This window comes from Pelophylax lessonae (assembly GCF_965119305.1).
Source record: "Pelophylax lessonae genome assembly, chromosome: 5".
Lineage (NCBI taxonomy): Eukaryota > Metazoa > Chordata > Amphibia > Anura > Ranidae > Pelophylax > Pelophylax lessonae.
In genome coordinates this window covers 179837722-179864120 of record NC_138772.1, presented here as the reverse complement: position 1 = coordinate 179864120, position 26399 = coordinate 179837722, and the positions used below count along the sequence as shown (strand labels likewise).

At 46.7% G+C, this 26399-nt stretch overlaps 1 protein-coding gene across 1 annotated transcript in view; it reads right to left on the bottom strand.

Moving 5' to 3' along the window:
• The window catches only part of ULK4 (unc-51 like kinase 4), a 1112493-nt gene that overhangs the window by 1065834 nt on the left and 20260 nt on the right, over positions 1-26399 (bottom strand). Inside the window, exons 5-7 of the mRNA XM_082258381.1 lie at positions 16082-16244; positions 14081-14182; positions 13797-13874 (exon numbers count right to left, since the gene is read on the bottom strand). Coding sequence (XP_082114507.1) covers positions 13797-13874; positions 14081-14182; positions 16082-16244 — 343 coding nt within the window. The remainder of the gene's footprint in view (positions 1-13796; positions 13875-14080; positions 14183-16081; positions 16245-26399) is intronic.

Below are 26399 nucleotides of genomic sequence, written 5' to 3'. Positions count from 1 at the left end.
GAATTCCGATGTAAGAAGTGGACTCTAATGGGCTCAGGTTTATTTCGAATTTCATTACTGAAGTTTTCTTCTGTTCCAATCAAATGCGGATTACAAATAAAGCTTCAACTAAAAAAGGTATTCATTCATTTACACATGAATCACTCATTTATAAAATGTTATTTTTTTTTTTCAGCATTTGTAAACGAAAGCAGTGTTTCTCAACTCCGGTCCTCAGGACCCACTAACAGGCCAGGTTTGCCAGAAAACTGAAATTCCTCACTGGTGATATAATTTGCTGCTCAGTGATTTCAGTATTCTAGTCTGCATCTCCCCAAGGTAATACTTAAAATCTGGCCTGTAATGGCACTTTTACACTGCAAGTACCGGCTCAGCTTCACTCGGCACTGCTTGGCCCAGCTCGGCTCAGTTTGCTTTTCCACTGCGTGGTACGAGTCGGCATCTTTCAGCACTGTATAGGCTCTACTTGGCTCGGTTTGCTTTTCCACTGTTGTAGTACTTAGTAGTAAGTGGGTGGGATTACAACGGTTCTCTGACCAATCAGTGGCTAGTAGTGACAATCAATGCTGCATGCAAAGGATTGTGGGATATGGTATCGGTATGGCCTGCTTGGAACCCCAACTGAGGTGGCACTGTTTAAGCGAGCCGTACAGACGCCGTACCATGTAGTGGAAAACCGCCGCTGTACCAAACCGTATTGAACCGTTCTAACCCGTACCATGCGGTACCATGCACTGGAAAAGCGCCAAACCGATCCGTACCATGCAGTGGAAAAGCGCCATTAGTTTGCCCTGAGGACCAGAGTGGAGAAACACTGAACTAAAGGATGGGACCCTCATACTGAAAAAACGGAATTTTTGTAAAATCTTACCTGTAAAATTCCTTTCTCTGAGTCCTCCGACAGTCGCCGCCCTCTTCATATTCGTCACAATGGGTATTAGACTTTGCTCCGAAGGAGTAGCTAGGCAACAGAATATGTTAATATAAAAGCTTTAACACATCCCACCCCCAGGGGGTGGTCCCCTCAGTCAATACCCTCCTACTTCCTGTATCCATACTCCAGTTTCAGTGGAATAGCAGTAGAGAGTACATTCAACCCCAAAAGAGGGGCGGGGGCGGCGACTGTCGGAGGACTCAGAGAAAGGAATTTTACAGGTAAGATTTTACAAAAATTCCGTTTTCTCTTACGTCCTCCGACAGTCGCCGCCCTCTTCATATTCGTCACAATGGGGACGTCCCAAAGCAGTGCAAACATGAGGGGTGGGAAACGCAGCCGCGCCCAAGGCAACGCCGTCTCCACAGCAGAGAAAGGAACCTTACCAAAGGAAGGAAACCCTCTGGGCAACAGAAGAAAAAACTTGCTCAACAGAAGCAAAAAAATCCCAGGAAAACAAATAACCTAGGGATAACAACATGTATCCCAACAGCCAAGAAGCCCATACAAGAGGCTCTAGGGAACTGCCGCACTAAGAACCTTGCGGCCAAAGGAAGCATCTGCCGATGCCTGAACATCCACTGTAGAATTTTGTGAAGGTGTGAACGGACGACCAAGTCGCCGCCTTACACACCTGGGCCACAGAAGCCCCATGACGACAGGCCCAAGACGTACTCAGAGATCTTGTAGAGTGCGCCTTCACAGGCACAGGGGGAACTCTCCCCTTCAAAGCATAGGCCTGTTCCACAGTCTGTCTGATCCATTTGGCAATGGTAGAGGCCGATGCAGCCAAGCCCTTCCGAGGTCCCTCAGGAAGGACAAACAAGGAATCCGACTTGCGGAAAGATTCAGTCGATTTCAGGTAAACCCTAATCGCCCGAACAACATCCAAGGAATGCAGCTCCACCTCCTTCGGATGTTTGGGCTTCGCGCAGAGCGAAGGCAGGACAATATCCTCATTGATGTGGAAATCCGAAACCCTCTTCGGAAGAAAAGAAGGGTTAGGTCGTAAGACCACCTTATCCAGATGAAGGACCAGATACGGAGACTTGCAGGACAAAGCTGCCAGCTCTGAAACCCTGCGAGCCGAAGTGATCGTCACCAAAAAAGCGACTTTCTTGGACAACATGGACAACGAGATCTTCCTGATCTGTTCAAAAGGAGCATGTTGTAGCACGGACAGAACAAGATTCAAGTCCCAAGGAGGCAAAGGTTCCCTCCTAGGAGGGACCAGATGTCGCACCCCTTGAACAAAGGTACTAACCAAAGAGTTAGACGCCACAGGACGTTGAAAAAGAACGGCCAGCGCAGACACCTGACCCTTGACCGTAGCCAGCGCCAAACGCTGGTCGACACCCGTCTGAAGGAAGGACAACACCCTAGACACCGAGTAAGTGCGAGGTGAAAACCCCCTGGACTCACACCAGGCAAAGTAGGCCTTCCAAGTACGGTGATAGACCTTCCCCGAGGAAGACTTCCTCGCGTTAATCAAAGTGTGAATGACCTCCGGAGAGAGACCCCTATCCTTCAGGACCTCGGTTTCAACAGCCAGGCCGTCAAAGCCAGCGACTGTAAAGCAGGATGGAATATCGGTCCTTGAGACAAGAGATCTTCTCGAAGAGGCAGACGCCAAGGAGCGTCGACCGCCAGGTTCACGAGGTCCGCGTACCAGGACCGGCGAGGCCAGTCCGGTGCCACAAGAATCACCGTGTGTGGTTCCGAGTTCAACCTGCGAAGGAACCTGGGCAGCAATTGGATCGGCGGGAACGCATACAGCAGCCGATACTGGTGCCACGGGGCCACCAACGCGTCGGACGCGTCTGCCCGAGGATCGCGCGTCCTTGCCACGAACCTTTTTACCTTGTTGTTCAGACGAGACGCGAACAGGTCCACTTCCGGAAGACCCCACTTCGCGCACAACATCTGGAAGACAGCCGGGTGGAGAGACCATTCCCCCTGATCCAGGGTCTGGCGACTCAGATAATCCGCCTGCCAGTTCTCCACCCCCGGAATGTGTACCGCCGATATCGCCGGGACATGAGTCTCGGCCCAAGAAAGAATGCCGGCCACTTCCCGAGCCGCTCGGGCACTCCTGGTGCCCCCTTGGTGATTGACGTAAGCCACTGCCGTGGCATTGTCCGTCTGCACCCGAACCGGACAGCCGTGCAGCCTGTCCGTCCAACGGTGAAGGCAAAGATTTATCGCACGCAACTCCAGAATGTTGATCGGAAGGGAGGATTCCTCCCCCGACCAAGTCCCCTGGGCGGACAGAACGCCCAGAACACCACCCCAGCCCGACAGGCTGGCGTCCGTGGTGATCACCGTCCATGAAAGAGGACGAAAAGACTTCCCCCCCCCCCCGACACCGCCGGGGACTGGAGCCACCACAGAAGATCCCTTCTGGTGCGACGGCTCAACGAAATCTGGACATCCAGAGACTGCGGACGCCCGTCCCACTTGGACAGAATCTACGCTTGGAGACCCCTCGTGTGAAACTGGGCAAAGGGAATTGCCTCGAAAGCCGAGACCATCAGACCCAGACACCGCATGCACTTCCGCAGGGATGAGCACGGAACGTCCCTGAGGGACTGGACTTCTCCCTGAAGAACCTTGAGTTTGTCCTCCGGTAGGAAGACCTTCGCCTGGACCGAGTCCAGGATCATTCCCAAATAGGGAAGACGAACCGCCGGGCACAGTGTCGATTTCGGATAATTTATCGTCCAACCAAACTCCTGCAGAGTCTGCACCGTGACGGACAGATCCTTTTCCAGACCCTGGCTGGTCGCAGACCGAACCAGAATGTCGTCCAGATACCCCAGGACAGAGATGCCCTGGGCCCTTAACAAGGCCAGCAGTGGCGCAAGCACCTTGGTGAAAACCCGCGGAGCCGAAGCGAGGCCAAAAGGCAACGCCACGAATTGGTAGTGATCCTCCGCAATGGCGAAACGAAGGTACCTCTGGTGACCCTCGAAAATGGGGATGTGTAGGTACGCATCCTTCAGATCGATGGAGGCCATGAATTCCCCCGGAACCAGGGCAGCCACCACCGACCGCAGAGATTCCATGCGGAACTTGCGAACCCGCACAAAGCGGTTTAGAGCCTTCAGGTCCAGAATTGGACGAACCTTGCCCTCCTTCCTGGGTACAGTGAACAGATTCGAATAGAACCCCCGAAATCTGTCCCGAGGAGGCACCGGGACCACTCCCTGATCTCTCAGGTCCCGCACCGCCAGGTGCAGATCCCGCAAACGCTCCGGAGACAGTTGAAGATTTGAGGGAAAAAATCTGCTCTCCGGCCGAGAGAGAAACTCGATCTTGTAACCAGATCGAACGATTTCCTGAACCCACCTGTCCCGAACACGGGCCAGCCAAGGTTGTAGAAAACCGAGCAAGCGTCCCCCCACCCCAGAACCGGGTGAGGGCGCCCCTTCAGGCCGCACTGTTGTGGGCAGCGGATCCGGATTGGCCGGACTTCTACTTACCTGTCCACGGCTTCTTTTGAGAGCCCTGACCTTTGAACGGTTTGCCCTTAAAGTGCGGCCGAAAGGCACGAAAGGACCCCTGAGAGGGCCGAAAGGAAGCATGCTTCTTACCAGTAGTCGACTTAGCCTTCTGGGATTGGGGCAAGAGCGTGCTCTTACCACCCGTGATCCCCTTTATCAGTGTATCCAAGGATTCACCAAAAAGGCGAGAACCGTCATAAGGAAGATTGGCTAAAGTCTTGCGAGAAGATTGGTCCACCGACCAACACTTCAACCAAACCAAACGGCGAGACAACACCGCCACACCGTGTACACGTGCGGCCAACGGGACCATATCCAAGTCCGCATCGCACAAATACATGACACCCTGATGGATTTGATCCACCATATCCAATGTCGCCTGCGGGGCTGAGTCAGCCACCAAAACGCGTCTAAGCACCTGCGTCCAACTCGCGACCGCCTGGGCCGCCATAAGGGAAGCAAACAGAGCTTTCAACATAGAACCCATAATAGAATAGGTATGACGGGCAAGAGACTCCAGCCTCTTGTCCGTGGCATCCCGGAACACCGGGGTATCCTCAGCAGGAATCGCAGTGGACTTATTCAAAACCGCGATCGCGTGATCCACCGGAGGTGGTACACACCAACGCTCGTCAGTAGCGGGCGTGAAAGGATAACGCAATTTGAAACTACTGGGTACAGCAAAAGGCTTGCGGATATTACGCCATTGTTCTTTAACAGCGTTTTGAAAATCATCCGTGCAGGGAAAAACCTGCGATGTTTTGCGCCGCCTCTTTGTCCCATAAGCTGCCAAGGCAGCAGGTGGACACGGGTCATCCTGCAAGCGCAGCGTATGTTTAATAGAAGCAACCATTTCATCCATGAGTGCAAGCTCTTCAGACGAGCCAGGGGGAGAATCATCCACCCCTTCAACCTCAGCCTCCACCTCGGACCCCACAAGATCCAGGGAGGAACGGGACCCTGATAAGGAGACCCCGGCCACACCAGCCCCTGCACCATCACCCTCTGAACCAGAGGAAATTGAATCTCTGGACCTTTTTGTGGATTGAGCAGCCACCAGCATTTGCACCTGTGCTGCCAGATTAGACACAATCGCAGCCAAATCCCCCCCTGGGGGGGAAACAGCAGTCCCCTGACTACCCATCAATGTGGTAGGAAATTTGCCCTCCTGAGAATCCATTGCCCAAAAATTATTGCTGGCCAAGAAGGGGTTAACTGCCCCTTTAACAAGCGCAGCCCACCGCACACACACACAGCACAATCGGGACCCCCACAGGGAAGACACAGAACCCAGGCAATGGATAAAGGAAGATCAGAAGGTAAAAACCTGAAGGAGACCTCGCTGCAGCTGCCGCCGCGATCGTGCACACCAGGAAAGAGGAAGTGATGCAATCAGGGCGCTCTGTGAAAGCCTATGGAAGGCTACAAGAAAATGGCCGCCCGCAGTTAAAACATGCGGCTGGGCGAGTGCAGGCAAAATGGAGCCGTTTGGCGCCGAAACCGCCGCTCCCCCACTACAGTGATGCATTAACACCACCCATGCAAAAAAACATGGCGGATCGCCGCAGCGATCGCTGTAAAGTGCCCCAACATGGTCAAAATCATGTCCCACAGCACACAGCCTTCACACATACACAGGCTGACACAGACAGTGCAGCCCAGCCCCCCCTCCTTATGCCCACAGCATGCAGCCAGAGAGACAGGGAGAAACAAATCCACAGTGTGAACACAGGCAGGGTAACACAGTCCCAGACTGACAGCCCTCCCAAAACAGACAGGTCCCCACATAAATACACTTACCTCCACGGATGGCGTGGGGAACCCGCACAGGCGAACAAACCGCTGCACACAAGGCAAGGAGAGTCGCATCCAGGACGCAGCACAATGGTGGGTTAAGAAACCGCACAGCGTCCAGTGAGGTAGCCACCTCACCAAGCATCCCTGCACCGAACAGGGATGGGTCGTTCACTGCGCCAGGAGCGATACCTGACTGAACGCTCGATGGCAGGCTGGGAAGCCACCGACCCACAACCTGCGACCAAGGGGATCAGCCTGAGACCCAGCCCGCACGAATCCTCTTCATCAGAAGAACTAACTAACGCTGAAAAAATAACAGCTAAGTAAAGCAAGAGAGAAAACTCAAACAAAAAATCAAAAAAGAAGAAAGAGTCTGGGGCACAAAGCCCAAGCACAGAGAGAGCCAGCCACTCCCGACAAGCTAGACATTGAAACTGGAGTATGGATACAGGAAGTAGGAGGGTATTGACTGAGGGGACCACCCCCTGGGGGTGGGATGTGTTAAAGCTTTTATATTAACATATTCTGTTGCCTAGCTACTCCTTCGGAGCAAAGTCTAATACCCATTGTGACGAATATGAAGAGGGCGGCGACTGTCGGAGGACGTAAGAGAAATATGGATACCCTTAGGGTAGAAGATCATAGCTGTAAATTATGTTCACATCGTTTGGAAGTATCCAGTGTATCGGATGTGAAAATGTTAAATTTTGCTGGCTGTTGTCTGCCCACAGCTGGCTATCAAGTGTTTGCACAGCCTCCCTGCTATCAAAAAGTTTGAGCTTTCAATAAGCTTCTTTCAACAAATAGGGATACAAACTGATGGAATACATTATAAAAACAGCCGCTGATGGGGCTGAATATTTTGCATTTAGCTTATCTCAACTCCCATTTATGAGCAGCTTAACCCTACTGATCATGTTGACAGCCAACAGCTCAAATGGCTTCTTGTCAAGAAATTAGACCTCTGTCAACTATACCTGTCAATTCCAGACACAATTTCAATTACTGAAAGTGCAATTCAAACCTATTTCAATCAACTAAAAACAGAACCAATACAAAATTAGCGTTTCAAAAAAAATGAACCCAGAACAAGCATATTTAAAAGCATGACTAAGTGCCGGTTCACACTATTGCAATGACAGACATCGCATGTGATTCGGAGCGCACTGCTCCTAAAATCACCTGCAAGGTCTGTGCGGTGCAAATTCAGTCATACAGATTGTATGGCTGAATTCGCATCTGAATCGCATTGAACACGCACAGGACCCTTTTTTTGGTCCGCAGCAGAATCGGATCGCATGGTGGTTCACACCAGTGCGATCCGATTCATGTGTGAACTGTCAGTTCGCACTGCGATATGCAAGCTGATCTGGGGGTGTCGTTAACTTTGAATTGACTCCCCCTAGCAATTTGCATATGGCAGTGTGAACTGCCTGTGCTGCGAATGCGATGCGGGAACACGCAGTAGATTTGCAGCGTTTCCGCATCGCAATAGTATGAACCGGCACTAAAGGTAAATAGAAATTACATACAGTGGGTATAGAAAAGAATCACCCCCTTTAAAATGATCACATTTTGTTGCTTTGCAGCCTGAAATGAAAACAGACTGACACAGTTTTTTGTTTTATCCAGCTGTATTTACTCAGTGCAACTTATAACATCCAAGTGAAACATATAACACCAACATGTCAGAAAACAAAAAAAAAATAATTCAAAAACATAAATATCACTGAATTGCAAAAAGGATCACCCCTCCTAAAAATTACTTGTAAACTCAATCAGATGTAGCTAAAAACCTTGTCAATATTGCTTCGTACCCTATATTTCTATGGAAGAAAATCCATTTTACTGTCCTGGAAAGGACCGAGGTCACCTACATGGTCTCCGTGGCTGAAATTGGTTAATGACTCCTTCCCCTTGTATAGACTCACCTTTGAACTACGTAAAAGAGTCAAGACATTTGATAAAATTTGTAAGACCACATGCAGTCACGACTGAGCTTTGCCAAAACACACCTTGAAGATTCTGAAGCCACATGGAAAAAGCAGTTACGGTAACATGAGACTAAAATGGAGTTATTTGGCCTCAAAAGCAAACAATATGTCTGGTAGAAATCCAATACAGCTCACCATCCAAATAATACAATTCCTACAGTAAAGCATGAAGGTGGTAATATCCTGTTATGGGAGTGTTTCCCTGCAGCAGAGACAGGAGCACTTGTCAGGATAGAAGGAAAAATAGATGGGGCAAAATACCATCAAATTTCTGAGGAAAATATGCTGCCCTCTGCCAAAAAGTTGGTCAATGGTGCGAAGGTTTACCTTCCAACATGACAATGACCCAAAGCACGCAGAAAAAATAACCACACAGTGGTTTGGAGAAAAAGGTGAATTTCCTTGCAAGGCCTAGTCTGAGCCTAGACTTAAACCCCATTGAAAATCTGTGGAATGACTTGAAGAGTGAAGAGTGCAGTCCACAAACGGTCACCATCAAATTTAACTGAACTTGAAATGTTCTGCAAAGAAGAGTTGGCAATAATTGCAAAGTCTAGAGTTAGTTAGTAGAGACATATTCCAACAGACTAAAGGCAGTAATTAAAGCAAAAGGTGGTTCAACAAAATACTGATACAAAAAGAGGGATCCTTTTTCCAACTCCAAAAACCGTGTCTGTCTGTTTTTATTTCAGGCTGCGAAGCAACAATATGTGATTATTTTAAAAAGGAGGGTGATTTTTTCTTTACCCATTGTATGTCATTTTTATTTAACTTTAGTCACGCTTTAAATATGCTTCTTCTGGGTTCAATATATTTGAAATAATAATTTTGTATCGGTTCTGTTTTTGGTTGATTGCAATAGGTTTGAATTGCACTTACAGTATTTGGAATTGACAGGTATAATATAATATAATGTAAGAGGTCTAATTTCTTGTCAATAAGCCATGTGAGCTGTTGGCTGTCAACATGTTCAGTAGGGTTAAGCTGCTCATAAAAAGGGAGTGGAGATAAGCTAAATGCAAAATATTTAGCAGCATTGGCGATCCTTTTTTATATCCACTGCATATGCTTCAAGTTTCAATTCTCAATTGTTTCATCCTGTTTCTTTAAAATTCTGTGTGCTTTAAATCCCCATCTGTATTCATTTCCTGTTTGCCTGTGTGAACAATTAATCCTGCGCTCTCAGTATCTCCCTTTGTAGCCACCCATTCAAATGAAAGGTTAGCAAAGAGTGCAAGTGATAAAGAGTAATGAGCCCAAGTGAAAGAACACATTCCTGGCATCCCTATAGATGAGCATGTTCCTCCCTGCTGGTCACTGGATGGTCCAGACTTTGGCTGTGCTGATCAGTTGCTTGATTATTGTTCCAGAAGCTGGCATGAGAATGTACAATAATCAAGAAACTAATGGGCAGACTGCAAAGCTAAAGTCCAAATCATCCAGCCAACTGCCTCCCTGGAACATCTAGGTATGTCTAGGACTGTACCCAGGAATGTTTGCTAACTTCTGCAATCGCCAGGAAACTGATATATGACCCCCGCTAGCTCTTATGAAGAACCAGAAATATTAAAAAACAGCAACTAAAGCTACAGGTGTGGATTGAGCATATTCACACATTTGTAAAGAAAACAATATTAAAAGAGCATTTTGAGTCAGTGATTAATACTCTTCATTAATACTTCATGTAGGCACTGCTTTAAAGAAAGAACTGGTGTTATTACCCAGAGCAACTAATCAGCTTTATACTGCACTGGAAACAGTTAAATACTCAATATATTAATTTCCTTCAATCTGATTTCAGCTGCAAATGCGATTTCTGGGCTCAGTGGCCAGAAAAGTAGGATATTAGCAACTTTTTATGAACTGGCCTATCTTACCAATTCTTGTTTTAATACTGAATCAGCTCTTAAGATTATGTTGGCGTTTCAGCTTACTGGAACATTGAAGATTTCTGTTCCATATATGCAATCTCATGGTTGCTAGTATATTATAGTTTTACTTATCTAACCTGCTTCAAAGAGGTCAATAAAAACCCACTTAAACAGAACCATGGAGAGGGAGCATCAGATTAGCTGCTACAGGTAACAAGTATGCACTTCCTTCAGGTGATTCCTTCTGCGTGATTTCTCACATTTAAAATGCTTGCCACAGTTTACAACTGCGAATCAACAAAATTATTTGCGCTGTCACAATTTTTGCTGGTAAATTTGGAGATCCATTTAAAGAAGAACTCTGATACGTGTATTAAAAAGATTAAATAAGCTAAATGCAAAATATTCAGCAGCATCAGCGTACAGGCTGTTTTTCTGATGCATTCTAATAGTTTATATTCCCATTTGTTGAAACAAGCTTATAGAAAGCTCAAACTGTTTTATAGAAGCAAGCCTTTGAAAACAGACAAGACAGCCAGTAAAATTTGAAAATGTTCACGTCCGATACATTAGGGTACTTCAAAAGCATGGTCAATAAAGGTATTAAAGCGGAGTTCCACCCTGGTTATACATTTTTTTACAAAAATACCCCCGGGACAGTCAGGGCTAGCACATTCCACAATGGCTAGCCTCTGATCTGTCCCGGGTTGCACTTACCTTTCAGGAGAAATACTTACCTTGAAATTGTCTTCTCCAGCGCTGCCATCTCAGGTGTGGGCAGCTTGAAGCCAGCACGATCCTCTTCCGCGTCCTCTTCGGTCCTCTTCCTCCTTCTTCGGTCCCACGATGCACTGCACCGGCCCCGACGTCACTTCCGGGTCGCGCGCGTCATCCCTCCACAGCTTCTGGGCATGCCCAGAAGCTGTTTAGAAGGGAATGACGCGCGCGCCCCGGAACTGACGTCGGGGCCGGTGCAGGCGCAATGATTCCTGGGAGCGATGACGTTCAGCTCCCAGGAATCATTGCAAAAGCCAGGAAGTGACGAATCGCCGTGGCCGCCGAGGGGAGGAAGAAGGAAGTAAGGTGAGTATATTTTCTCTAAAAGGTAAGTGAAAAAAAAAAAAAAATTGCGATTATCCATTTGTTTTTCAGGTGACCGGGAGCGAGAAGATGGAGGTAAGTATAAATTTCGGGTGGAACTCCGCTTTAATTACACTTTTAATACAATTTACAGCTATGATCATCTACTGTATTACATGGCACAATCAAATGTATTGATATATGGAGAAAAGCAGACAAATTTATTTTAATACAGGCCCATATATTTACATCTAAATATCTGTACTTGCTTCTCCAAAGAAAATGTGAAAAAAATCATTTTTATTCCTTTGTTTACAGCTTTTCTGCTCCTCCCCTGACAGAAACCCGATTTGTAGGCTTTACCAACATCGTGCTCAGGCAGAGCTCAAATGCCACTGTCCCCCGTTTAGTGAACTCTCCAGGGGAGGGGAAATATTGGTTTAAAGGACACCCACCCAGTTTCCCTGTTCCACTTGCTCCATCTATTTATTTGTTGCTATGATGCAAGAAGCCCCTGTTGCATAGAATCTTTGGTTTCAAGGATGCAGACAGCCCCTGCCGGTTAGTGTTCTTGGCTGCTATGTTGCAGGAGTCCCCTGCTGGCTAGCGTCTTTGCTAGAATCGAATGCAAGCAGACCCTTCCATCTACTGTGCTTGGTTGCCAGGATGCGAACTGTTGGACTGCACTGCATTATTGGTTGTTATAATGCAGGCACAGAAACTGCACAGGCTCTTTCATCACCCCCTGATCTGAGGTAAATACAAGTGAGAGCTAAGGAGGCTGTTAGGCTTAGGTTAGGAAAATATATATTTTTTTAACCTTCAGAAACCCAGGTTTGTCCAGCTTTCTTGGCTTTAAAGCCCTTCTCTGTAGATGACACTGGATTGGTTTAATTAGAAACTGGAGGCATGATTTCCCTGACTTTTAGGCTAGGCCCTGCTTCATGGCCTGTATCCTTACCAATTAAGTGTGCTTTTAAAGAAACACTGTCATTTTATTATTCGGGGTAAGATGACAATGCCTCCCCTCAGTCCCCACCCCCAGCTTGGTTGTTCTAATGAACAGGGCTTTCAGGCGCTGTGCTGGCCCAAAATCTGGGGGTGCAGTGATATCATACCCTCAGATAAGCTCCAAAACCACTTAGGTGGACTCCTGTAACTGGGAGGCATCAAGCCCAAAAGGCCAAGCTTTAGTAAAAAAAAAAAAAAAAATCATAAATACCAAAAAAAAAGTGAAACTAAATCAGAGAGGTCCAAGGACCAGAATTATCTGCTTAAGTAATAGCAGGAACCTTGAGGCTCTGAGGAAGAGGCGCTGCCTCGAAACGCATAAGCCTATACAGCTTCGGGGGACGATCCAATCCCGATCTCGATGCTGAGGATTTTATATTTTGTTTGATGTGCTTTTATCAAGAACTGGTTTGTGAGTATTTTTAATCCATTTCTTTTAATAAACCTGATTAAAGAATAATGCACTAGGCCGGTGCGCCCTTGGGTTTGTCTGTTGTTTTTAGAGTTCCCAGACCACCCTGGTCTTGTGAAGGGGCTGCAAGGCTGAAGCATTCCAAAGTTGCCGTGTCAATAGTTCTCGACATCTGCAAGTCTATAGCCAAGCTGGATAGAGGATTGCATCACTCAGAGCGCAGGGGACAGGTGTTTTGTACCAATGGTTTATTTGTTTGACCTTGAGGTACCTGTTCTTAACCACTTGCCACCAAGTCAAGTACCTGTATGTCATTAGACTTCAATTTGTTGTACCAGAGTGTACAGTTTTTCAGAGCCAACAGTAAGCTCTCTTGTAATAACAACAACTGAAGCAGCTACCCCTCCCCCCACCACCGCTAGCAAGGGCTCTCCTATCCCCCTGGGAGGCCTGAGCAACCAGCCGGCACATCGACCGGCTGGCTGGAGACCCGAAGAGGGCAGGGATCGGCTTCAATCGGGTCTCGGATATGGTAACCCAGAAGCAATGTCATGGTATCCCTAACGGTTTACTGGCATCTTAAAGGCGCAAGTTTTAAGAAAAATCTAACGAAAACCGTGTAAAATTATATAAATTATTAATAATAATAAAAAATAAATTAAAATGCCCCATCCCCCCGTGCTAACGTGCAAAGGCGAAAACCAAACCGCGATTGTCCCACACATGTGAGGTATCACTGCGAACGTCAGATAATGGGCAGTAATTCTAGTATTAGACCTACTCTGTACATCCAAAGTGGTAACCTGTAAAGGCTTTAAAACATTGCCTATGGATAGTAAAATTTACGTTGTTTGTCGCCATTGTGCGGGCGTGCACAACTTTAAAGCGTGGCATGTTTGGTATCTATTTACTCGGCGTGACATCATCTTTTATATTTTACAAAGAAATTGGGTTATGTATTGTGTTTTTTTTGCATTAAAAATATGTTTGGGGGTTCTAAATAATAAAACAGATTTTCACATGTAAACAAAAAGTTCCAGAAAATGCCTGGTCTTTAAGTGGTTTATCGGGACTACGTACAATGGCTGACAGGTATGCTTATGAAGAGCAAAGCCCATTAAGATCAACAGTAAAGGTCTTCAAAAATAGCTATTATAAAAAATATATATAGTAATGTTATCAGTGGTACTTTACCCTGAGGTGGGGGAAAGTCTTTATTCACAATCATCTCTGTCAATTCTGAGAAACTTTCAGAGAAAAATGGTGGTTGCCCTGTCAAAATAGAAACAAACATGGACATGTTAAATTAAGTCGGACTGCTTTCCTTTTTTCCATTTATTTAACTGTAGTGCAATTGTCCTCAGTTTAGACTTTACGGACTGGTAAACATTCACATATAATAATTCCAAATTCTGCAATGAACTCATAAAATGATGGTTATGTCACAAATAAATGCTTAAAATGTAATTAGCGCTTACCAGTAAACATTTCATATAACACACATCCCAATGACCAAAGATCACTAGAAATTGAGAAATCTGCTCCTCTGATTACTTCTGGGGCAGCATAAACTGGTGATCCTGCAAAAGTTTTACAAAAAGATATAACAAAAATGTATCTTCAGTATATCATTCATTATATATAGTTTATATAAAAACAGAACACATACTGAAATGTTAGCATCTCAAATACAAATTATTATAATAATTACAAATTAAATCTGGAAAAAAAAAATAAATAAAAAAAAAAAAAAAAAAGGGGTACTGTGAGATCCGTTTTCTAGGTTATAGCAGAACGCCCATACAGAGCTCTGGACACGCTTATAAAAGTTTTGAAATAATGGAGAAATATCTATCATGCTATTGATTTCTCCATGGCCCCACTGGGGCTTTTTCCCTTCACCTCCCTTTATTTTACCAGTAAGGGGAAATGAAGGGACACAGAAAGCAATAAAAGTATGGTAACTTTTATAGTCTATCCAAAACTTAAAAAAAAAAAAAAAAAAAACATCTAAATTAAAATGTTATTTTAAACCAATTATTCACAATACTTAAGACATTTCTGAGTAATGACTAAATTATTCACATCCATCCATGCTTTGAAGGGCTCATGCCCACGAGCATACAATTTGTTGCATACAGATCTGTGGATGGAGGAATATACTTCACTATTTTATGCTATGGGCCTATGCACACAAGTCCACAGGATTTGCTGCATAACCGAAAACTAGATGTTTACATCTTCCAATGAATGAGTCAGTGATGTGGTGAACGTGCATGTGTAGGATGACCTCACCCTTCAGTCATTCAAATTTAGTTGGACTTATTTGGGGCATGTGTCACATGAATAAATCATAAATTCAGTCAATTATTTGGGGGAGATATGCACATCAATAACGGTGGATATTTACCTGTTGGCCCTGAGCACAAACCTTACATGCATATGAACCTTACATGCAATTTTACAACCCGTGTGCTTAAAACCTAAACATGTATTTAACCCTTCACCTTCAGGCAAACTGCCACTTCCTGAAATAAATAAACCAAATAACAAAAATGTAATAACTGCACCCTTCAAGCCCTTACATTATGATGACTTACTTATTATTATTCCTAATATTATTTTTTATAATATTGTTGTTTTAGGCTTTACCTCCCTATATTTTATACCTAGTACACCTGCAAGTAACACTTCGGGTCCTAGAGTCCCAGAGTGATAACACTTCTTCAATGTGCTGCATCTAAGCAGGAACAGCACTGTCACCCTTAGATGCTCCTTCTTGGTGTGGACTACAGAACACCTTCCCCTTTCTCATTATCATAACAGGGGGAGATATTCTAAATATTACAGAAGTTACCGGAGCACAAAACACTATCAGTCCACTTGATTTCTGGAAGGATCAACAGGTATTTTTTGTCCTTACAAGGACACTGACGATAGTAAAAAAAACTGAGAGACTCTAACCTTGCCAACTCTGCTAAAATAAACGATAGGGCTAAAATATGATAGGGCACTATTTCTCCCACTGATACCAATGATGGGGCACTATTCCTTCCCCTGACATGAACAGTGGGGCATAATTCCTCCTACGGATATCAACAATGGACCACTATTCTTCCCACTGATACCAACAATGGGGTACTATTCATATCACTGACATCAACAATATGGCACTAATCTTGCTACTGACACCAATGATGAGGCACTTATCCTCCCACTGACAACAATGATGGGGCAATATTCCTCCCACAACTACCAATGGTGGGGCACTATTCCTTCCCCTACTGACCATAGGCCCTATGTCATTATTTAACTCCCACTGACCACCAAGCGTAGACGTTTTTTGCTCTCACTGACGCTGGGGCATTTTCTACCCCCCCCCCCCCCTAAAGTCTGAAGGCCAGTAGACCTGCCCTTTGTTTAGAAAGTTCAAAGACCCCCTTCTCTAGTGTTCCAGGCATTAGAACAATTCAAATAACCTTTTATATGGTTTCTCAGGTTACGTCGTGGTGTATTATCTCCTGTGTCTCCTGAATTATCCGCTGATCCTACCAAAGCAAATAGCTCTTCTAGGTTTTCTCCTTCAGCTTTCGAAAAACTGAAATTTGTTAACTTTAAAGTGCCTGGTCCATCAAGAAGAATCTATAAAAGAAAGGTGGAACATATTGGAGAAATCAAAATGTAAGAACGTTGTGTGCATCAAAACATTACCAAAATATTTAAAGGTTCAAATCCAGCCAAAACATTTCACTTAATTTTGCATAATGTGCAGAAGGGTTAGAACCTCGGTCTAGTTTTTATTGCAGTCTGTGTACATGCTGAGGAGATTTCATCTCACTTCCTGTCTCCCAGCAAGTATTGGGAAATGGGATACAGAAATAATAATAACATATTTTAGTACAGTGAGGAAATGTTAGAATCTTGTTCAAGTTGTTATTATTGCTGTTAGTGCTTTCCTGTCCTGGGACCCACTTTCCTCTAATTTATTGACTGTGTGAAACATAACATGTTATGATATCTCTTCAATAGAGTGACAGACAGCAATACACACATGATAGAGGTTCTAGCCTCTCCTTCACTCTATTGAAAAAAGAGTACTAAAGTCACATTTATTATAGAACACATAATAAAGAGCATTAATCACCGACACAAAAATTTGTATTAGTATTGTTGAATTTATTTTTTCTTACTTTGTAAAAATATTTGCATATTATCAGTCCATCCATGTAGCTGTGTTTTTGCCTATTTCATTACAGCAAGCAGGGGGGTGATATATAAACTTCCTGTTGATTGCAAAAGTGAAAACAAAATATCCCTGGGCGGCCTTTAGATATGCATGTTCCTGGGAGAGAGGGAGCCTCAGCTATATACAGTATACTGTGCTGTGTTATAGCACTGGGATGGAAACATAATCAAGTCAGGCTAAAATCCGCTCAGCCATTCACAGGCGGCTTTGTATTTTCTTAATGAATATAAACCTTCCTCTGATTGGTTAAGATAGAGATCATGAAGTAATCTGCCCGTCAGCCAATCACAGGAAGCCTTGTATTCATTTTGATCCGGGAGTAGGATAGGAAGTCTGCGGCGCACTGCTGAAACCTGGCAAAGTATACCATATTTAACAGAAACTACATACAGATCATGCAGCGCTAAAAGCCGCTGCATTTGTCAGTCAAGGAAATAGTTTATCAGGACCTGCTGGGTCCAGATAAACTATTGAAAAAGCCTAGAGTTAGGGCTCTTTCACGCGGTCCGCCTCCGTAGGTCCGCCTCCCCACTGAGTCGGCGGATGACAGCTCCGTCTCCGATTGCAGTGCGGAGAGGGAGGTGTCACAGCTCCCGCTGCTCTCTATGGGGGATCAGATGAGAGCGGACCGCCTGTCCGCTCTCATCCTATCCCTGAATGGATGGAAAAACTGAATTTTGTAAAATCTTACCTGTAAAATTCCTTTCTCTGAGTCCTCCGACAGTCGCCGCCTCTTCATATATTTGTCACTAATGGGTTATTGACCTTTGCTCCGTAGGAGTACTAGGCAACAGAATATATTAATATCAAAGCTTTTAGCATATCCCACCCCCAGGGGGTGGTCCCCTCAGTCAATACCTCCTTGCTTCCTGCATACCAACTCAGTTTCAGTAGAATAGCAGTAGAGTATACAAACAAACCCCAAAAGAGGGGCGGGGGCGGCGACTGTCGATGGACTCAGAGAAAGGAATTTTACAGGTAAGATTTTACAAAAAATCAGTTTTCTCTTACGTCCTCCGACAGTCGCCGCCTCTTCATATTCGTCACTAATGGGGACGTCCCAAAGCAGTGTAGACATGAGGGGTGGGAAAAAAGCAGCCGCGCCTAAAGCAACGCAATACCCACATCAGAGAAAGGATAGGAGGGGAAGTTTGGGACTTTAGATGAGGCGCACATTGGGATTGCCGTGCGACTCCATCCCGGTTCAATTGTGAAGGAAAGGGAAGGTTGGGACTTTGAGTGAGAGGCGTGACCAGGCTGGCAGAGCACAGTCGGCATGTTTATTGGTACATATAGTTCAAATGACATATACAATATTATACAAAAATTTGTTACATATTAAAAAACAAATAAATAGTCCCATGGTCCAATTGCATAGAGATCAACAAAGTGGGATTCCATATATGATGGAGTATCAAAGAGTATACATAGTATCGCAAATAAGGATTCCAAATAGTAATGATATAGTAGTAGGATTGAGAACATCATAGGCTCTACGCGTTTCGTGGCCCGAATCGCCACTCATCAGGAGCAGATGAAGAAAATCTAAAAAGAAACATATAGGGAAATTGGCACAATGCTGATAATATGTATTGGAGAAGAGGGAGAGGGAAGAGGGGGCGAACCCCCATACATACCCATGCTTGTATAAGTCTTGGATGATAATTGGAGGGGAGAGTGGGTATGACCCCATGAAGTCTCACCGGGAGCTGAGGGCACACAAAGTCGGCGGGGACAGGCAGAGTGAGCCGCACACATGGTACATGTGGGCAGAGGTAGATATAGTAGGAAAATAAAGATATGTAGCAGCGTGGAGGGATATCTATCAAAAAATATATATATGAATGATATTGTTGGTAATGTTGAGATAAAGAGTTATTGAAGGTACACCATAGTGCTGCTGCAGAAAGAGATAAGGAGAAAAAGAAAAAGGTTGTATGTAATGATGTATATTGTATAATATTTGTGTACTGAATAAGGAGTGTGTGGTCCTATAATTCGATATAACATCATAAATAAAGAGTATATATATATATATATACAAAAATGATAATGTACAGTAGTATAGTATAATGTATAAAAAATGTAATGAGTAATACATATTGCATAGTATATAGTATTCGGTATATATGAGATATTGGGTATGGCATAAGTAAATGGGAGAGATGTGACCGTGTATTGTGATGGGAAGTGTAAGTAAATGGGAGGTGTGTAATAAAATATTGTAGTCTAAACGCCTGGTCACGCCTCTCACTCAAAGTCCCACATCAGAGAAAGGAACCTTACCAAAGTAAGAGAACCAACTGGGCAACAGGAAAAAATGTGCTCAACAGGAGCAACAACCCAGGAAAAAACAAGTAACCTAGGGGTAAAAACACCCCAACAGCCAAATAAGGGACCATAAGGCACCGCCGCACTAAGGACTTTACGGCCAAAAGAAGCATCTGCCGATGCCTGAACATCCACTTTGTAAAATTTGGAGAAGGTGTGAACGGACGACCAAGTCGCCGCCTTACACACCTGGGCCACAGAAGCCGATGATGACAGGCCCAAGACGTACTCAGAGATCTGGTAGAGTGCGCCTTCACAGGCACGGGAGGAACCTTCCCCCTCAAAGCATAGGCCTGCTCAATGGTCTGTCTGATCCATTTGGCGATGGTAGAAGCCGACGCCGCCATGCCCTTCCGAGGTCCCTCAGGAAGGACAAAAAGAGAATCCGACTTGCGAAAGGATTTTGTCGATGACAGGTAAACCCTGATCACCCTGAACCCTGAAGGCAAGACAATGTCCTCATCGAGGTGAAAATCAGAAATTATTTTCGGAAGAAAAGATGGGTTAGGTCGCAAGACCACCTCATCCAAGTGAATCACCAAATACGGAGACTTACAGGACAAGGCCGCCAGCTCCGACACCCTGCGAGCCGAAGTAATCGCTACTAAGAAGGCAACCTTCTTGGACAACAAAGACAACGAGATCTCCCTGATATTTTCAAAAGGAGCATGTTGCAACACGGACAGAACAAGGTTCAAATCCCATGGAGGCAAAGGCTCCCTCCTAGGAGGGACCAAATGTCGCACCCCTTGAACAAAGGTGCTAACCAAAGAGTTAGACGCCACAGGACGTTGAAAAAAAGAACGGCCAGCGCAGAAATCTGACCCTTAATCGTGGCCAACGCCAAACGCTGGTCCACGCCCGTTTGAAGGAAAGCCAACACTCTCGATACCGAGTACGAGCGAGGGGAATACCCCCTGGACTCACACCAGGCAAAATACGCCTTCCAAGTACGGTAGTAAATCTTCCCTGAAGAGGCCTTCCTGGCCTTGATCAAAGTGGGAATGACCTCAGGGGAGAGACCCCTATCCTTCAGGACCTGGCTTTCAACACCCAGGCCGTTAAAGCCAGCGACTGTAAAGCAGGATGGAATATCGGTCCTTGAGACAGGAGATCTTCTCGAAGTGGCAGACGCCACGGAGCGTCGGCCGCCAGATTCACGAGGTCTGCGTACCAAGACCGGCGAGGCCAGTCCGGTGCCACCAGAATCACCGTTTTCGGTTCCGAGGCCAACCTGCGAAGGAACCTGGACAGCAGCTGAATTGGTGGAAAGGCATACATCAGGCGATACTGATGCCAGGACGTCACTAACGCGTCCGAGGCGTCTGCCCGAGGATCGCGCGTCCTTGCCACGAACCTTTCCACCTTGTGATTTAGACGAGACGCGAACAGGTCCACATCTGGGGACCCCCACTTCGCGCACAACATCTGGAAGACATTCCCCATGGTCCAGGGTCTGGCGGCTCAGATAATCCGCCTGCCAGTTTTCCACCCCCGGAATGTGAACTGCAGAAATCGCCGGGACGTGCGTCTCGGCCCAAGACAGAATGTCGGCTACTTCCCGAGCCGCCCGGGCACTCCTGGTGCCCCCTTGGTGGTTGATGTAGGCCACCGCTGTGGCATTGTCCGTCTGCACCCGAACTGGACGGCCCTGAAGCCTGTCCGTCCAACGCAGAAGGCAGAGATTTATTGCTCGCAATTCCAGAATGTTGATCGGAAAGGAAGGATTCCTCCTCCGACTAAGTACCCTGGGCGGACAAAACACCCAGAACACCACCCCAGCCCGACAGGCTGGCATCCGTGGTGATCACCGTCCATGACAAGGGACGAAAAGACTTGCCCCCCGACACCGCCGGGGACTGGAGCCACCACAAAAGACCCCTTCGGGTGTGGCGGTTCAACGAAATCCGCAGATCCAGAGATTGCGGACGCCCGTCCCACACGGCCAGAACCTCCGCCTGAAGCTCCCGTGTGTGAAACTGGACGAAGGGAATCGCCTCGAAGGCCGAAACCATCAATCCCAGACACCTCATACACGTCCGGAGGGATGAACACTGATTGTCCCTGAGGGACCTGACTTCGCACTGAAGTGTCCGAAGCTTGTCTTCCGGTAGGAAGACCTTCGCCTGAACAGAGTCCAGAATCATCCCCAGGTAGGGAAGACGAACCGACAGACACAACGTCGATTTTGGAAAATTTATCATCCAGCCGAATTCCTGCAGAGTCTGCATCGTGATGGACAGGTCGTTCACCAGACCCTGACTGGTCGCGGACCGAATCAGGATATCGTCCAGATACCCCAAGACAGAGATGCCCTGGGCTCTCAGTAAGGCCAGAACCGGCGCGAGCACCTTGGTGAAAACCCGCGGAGCCGAAGCGAGACCGAAGGGTAACGCCACGAATTGATAATGATCCTCCGCAATGGCAAATCGAAGGTACCTCTGGTGACCCTCGAAAATGGGGATGTGTAGGTACGCATCCTTCAAGTCGATGGAGGCCATGAATTCCCCCGGAACCAGGGCAGCCACCACCGAGCGTAGAGATTCCATGCGAAACTTGCGAACCCACACAAAGCGGTTCAGAGCTTTCAAGTCCAGAATTGGACGTACTTTGCCCTCCTTTCTGGGCACAGTGAACAGATTGGAATAGAACCCCCGAAATATGTCCCGATGAGGCACCGGAACCACCACTCCCTGGGCCCGCAGGTCCCGCACCGCCAGGTGCAGATCCTGCAAGCGCTCCGGAGTCAGCTGAAGGTTTGAGGGGAAAAATCTGCCCGCCGGCCGAGAGAGAAACTCGATCTTGTATCCAGATCGAACGATTTCCTGAACCCACCTGTCCCGAATGCGGTCCAGCCAGGGTTGAAGAAAACCGAGCAAACGTCCCCCCACCCCAGAAACGGGTGAGGGCGCCCCTTCAGGCCGCATTGTTATGGGCAGCGGATCCGGACTGGCCGGACTTCTGCTTACCCACCCACGGCTTCTTCTGGGAGCCTTGGCCTTTGAAGGGCTTGCCCTTATAGTGCGACCGAAAGGCACGAAAGGACCCCTGAGAGGGCCTAAACGAAGCATTCTTCTTACCACAAACAAACTTAGCCTTGTGAGAATGGGGCAAGAGAGTGCTCTTACCCCCAGAAATACCCTTTATCAGAGTATCCAAAGATTCGCCAAAAAGGCGGGATCCCGCGTAGGGCAAATTTGCCAGAGTCTTGCGAGAAGATTGGTCAACCGACCAACATTTCAACCATATCAGGCGACGGTTCAAGACCGCCACACTAGAAAGGCGCCCCGCCAAAGGGACTAAATCCAAGTCCGCATCACACAAATACATGACACCCTGATGAATCTGATCCACCATAGCCAAAGTTGTCGGCAGGGCAGAGTCAGCCACCAGAGTGCGCTTGAGCACCTGCGTCCAATCCGCAATAGCCTGGGCTGCCATTGTGGAAGCAAAAATAGGCTTCAGCATAGAGCCAGCAACCGTATAAGCATGACGGGCCAGAGATTCCAATCTCCTGTCCGTCGGGTCCCGAAACACCGGGGTATCCTCAGCAGGGATCGCAGTTGATTTATTCAAAATCGCCACCGCGTGATCCACCTGAGGCGGTACACACCAACGCTCATCAGTAGCCGGTGTAAAGGGATAACGCAGCTTGAACCTACTCGGCACAGCAAAAGGCTTCTTTATATTGCGCCATTGCTCATCAACCGCGCGCTGAAATTCCGTAGAGCAAGGAAAAACCTGCAAAGTTTTGCGCTTTCTCTGCGTCCCATAAGAGGACATCAAAGCAGGAGGACATGGTTCATCCTGCAAATGCAGCGTTTGCTTGATAGAAGCAACCAACTCATCCATGAGTGCAAGCTCTTCAGACGAGCCAGGGAGAGAATTATCAACCCCTTCCACCTCAGCCTCCCCGTCAGACCCCACAAGGTCTAGGGATGAGTGAGACCCTGAGAAGGGCACTCCAGCCATAGCAGCCCCATCGCCCTCTGACTCAGAGGAAATAGACACCCTGGGCCGTTTTGTGGATCGATCAGCCACCAGCATCTGCACCTGAGCAGTTAAGTTTGCCACAATAGTGGCCAGATCAGCCCCCTCGGGGGAAGCAGCAGCCCCTTGGCCCCCCACCAAGGTGGGAGGAAACTTGCAATCCTGAGAATCTATGCCCCAGCAAATTAATTAATAAAGGGTACTGCCCCTTTAAGATCGCGGAGAGCGCTGCCCACCGCACCCACTGAACACACTGACCCCCACAGGGATAAGAAACTGGGCAAGGAATACAGGAAAAAAAGGAGATATAGAACCTGGAGAGCTCACACAGGCTGCTGCACCGATCGCTGTCCCAGAGGAAAAGGAAGTGATGCAAGACTGACCGCCCCTATGAAGCCTCTGTAAGGCTACACAAACATGGCCGCTCGGCTGAGGACAAAACCCTGGGCAAAGAGAACATGGCGCTGACATGTGGGATCGATCGCCACCCAAAATGGCGGCGTTTGGCGCCAAAAACGTGTGCAGTACCTCACAGGACCTGCCACCATAATTTTTGCCCCAGAAAAATGGCGGATCGCCGCAGCGATCGCCGCACAGCATGTCTAAAATCCTGCTGCTTCATATGACACCCAGCAGAGCGGGAGAGCCCCCCCCCCCTCACAGCCCACACACACAGGCAGCAAGTGCACACAGGAGCTGACAGGGAGCACAGCAGCCACACAGACATGCAGGGTCACACAGTCCCAGACTGACACCCAAAAAAGACAGGTCCCCACATAGAGATACACTTACCAGTCCGGATGGCGTGGGGAGCCTGCTCCAGCGACCAAACCGCAGTACTGAGGACAGGGAGTGTCGCAAGCATGACGCAGTGGAGTTGCGGTGCGAAACCGCAATGGCGTCCAGTGAGGTAGCCACCTCACCGATAGCATCCCTGCAGCGAACAGGGGTGGGTCGTTCAATGTGCCAGGGCAAAACCTAAGCTGAACGCTCAATGGCAGGCTGGGAAGCCCCTGGCCCTGAGCCCTGGGATCCAGGGTGGCCAGACTGAGACCCAGCTCCGCACGATCATCTTCATCAGAAGAACTAACTAACGCTGAAAATAAACAGCTAAGTAAAAGAAAGAGAAAAAACTTCAAATAAAATAAAAAAAAAAAGAGAAAAGTGGCTGAGACTAAGAGCCCCAGCACAGGAACAGCCTGCACTCCTGAGCTAGGCATATGAAACTGGGTTGGTATGCAGGAAGCAAGGAGGTATTGACTGAGGGGACCACCCCCTGGGGGTGGGATATGCTAAAAGCTTTGATATTAATATATTCTGTTGCCTAGCACTCCTACGGAGAAAAGGTCAATAACCCATTAGTGACGAATATGAAGAGGCGGCGACTGTCGGAGGACGTAAGAGAAAATAGGGTTTCCATCCATCCAGATTTCACGGACAGGATCGGATGCGGGTGTCAGCGGAGCTGACTCCGCTGACATCCGCTGCCCCATAGAGCTGCATGGAGGATCCGATCAGATCCGCCTAAAAAACTGACAGGCGGATCTGATCGGATCGCCCGTGTGAAAGAGCCCTTAGGCTTTAATACTACTTTAGGACAAAAAAAAAAAAAACTTTAAAATGTACATAAAAAATGTTTCCCTTTAGCGAATAAAGTTCCCAAGAAAGAGCTATGGAAGATGTGTGTTAGTGAACCCTGTTGTGCCTTGCCAATGGTACTCCCCTGGGATTACTTAGACTTCTGTTCCCATGCACAGCGCCAATACCAGATAGCTATCTTCCAGCTGCTGCCTCGGTGATACAAGGCTATCAGATTGCTGTTTGCTGGACAACAACAACAAAGACAATTGTAGACAATTCTAACAGTATGCATTTCAGTGCAAGCAATGCCTCAAATGTAGGGAGCCTGAATATTAGTAAAAAAAAAGATGAGAATATTTATTACAAATTGAGTTCCTAGGCAACCCCATAAACACCTTTTAGTACACGGACATACTGTGTAACATGGTGTTATTACATAAAACATTAGTAGTATTATACTACATACATAGGAGTAAACTACATACACCGATGTAATGAAGAAAAAATAAACAACATCTTGCTTGCTTTATTTTTAGTGTTTTTTTAGGCCTCATGCACACAAGCAGAAAAAACACTTTTTTTTTTTACTATGCGTCTGAACGCAGTTCTATTTTAGCCAATGTGTCCATGCACATTGTGGCGCTTACATTCATATTTTAGAGCGGCAATTAGGGGCATCAAATAGTGCCCCAAACCTGCTTTTGGACGTATGTAAAGGCATTTTCCTGGCTAGCCAATACAATGAGTTTACGAGCATACGCTTCTAAATGCTATAAAATGCATATAAACATGCGTAGATATGCATCAAAACAAGCATTTTTTTTAGCTGCAAAAATCTAGCATACATTGAAGTGTTATGATATGCCTGTGTGCACGGGGCCTGAATTACGATCGTAAACTGTATGAATGTCACAAAATAATTTGATTCTTAAGGCAAAAAAGAACACTTGCAGGGAAGCATTCCTGAAATGCCCAATAGAGGAAGCTGTAAGAAAAAAAAAAAAAACCTGTGGAAAAAGCCTGAACATAAATTCTGAACAATTCAAATTAACATGAGCGGTGAGGTAGGGCCCCAGGGTGGGTGAGGGGGTGAGTGATGAGAGGAAAGGGTGGTAGAATGGTGAGACGAGGAGGGGTGGCAAAGCAGGCCAGAGTGGTAAGAGTGGGGCGCAGTCAAATGGTGAGGGAGGAAGAGAAGAACAGTGAGAGCACAGGTGAGTGGTGAGAAGATGAGCATGGGGCAGAGTGGTATTGGGAGGGGGGTTAGAGGTGATAAACTGAAGAAGTTTTCCTCTTTATAGGTCCTGCACATGCCGCCTACTTTAAAGTACAGACCAATGTTGCCATCATATTGTGATGCCAGAAATATGGCAGCAAGATCCCACGCATGCACCATAGTGACCAGCGTTTTCTGCCACTACCATGCACGGGATTCGGGATCTAGCTGCCATATTTTTGACATCACAATATGAAGACGAGATCCTGCGGTAGTACAGTACAGACTGGTCATGTGCTTGGCAGGAGGTTGGGACTAGGAGAACGTTTGGGTGCTAAAGTGTCGGAGATACTAAGGGGTGAGAGGGGTGGCTGCAGAGTGGTAAAGGACACAGGGAGGAATGGTGAAAGCAGAAGTTGCTGAGTGGGTGGGT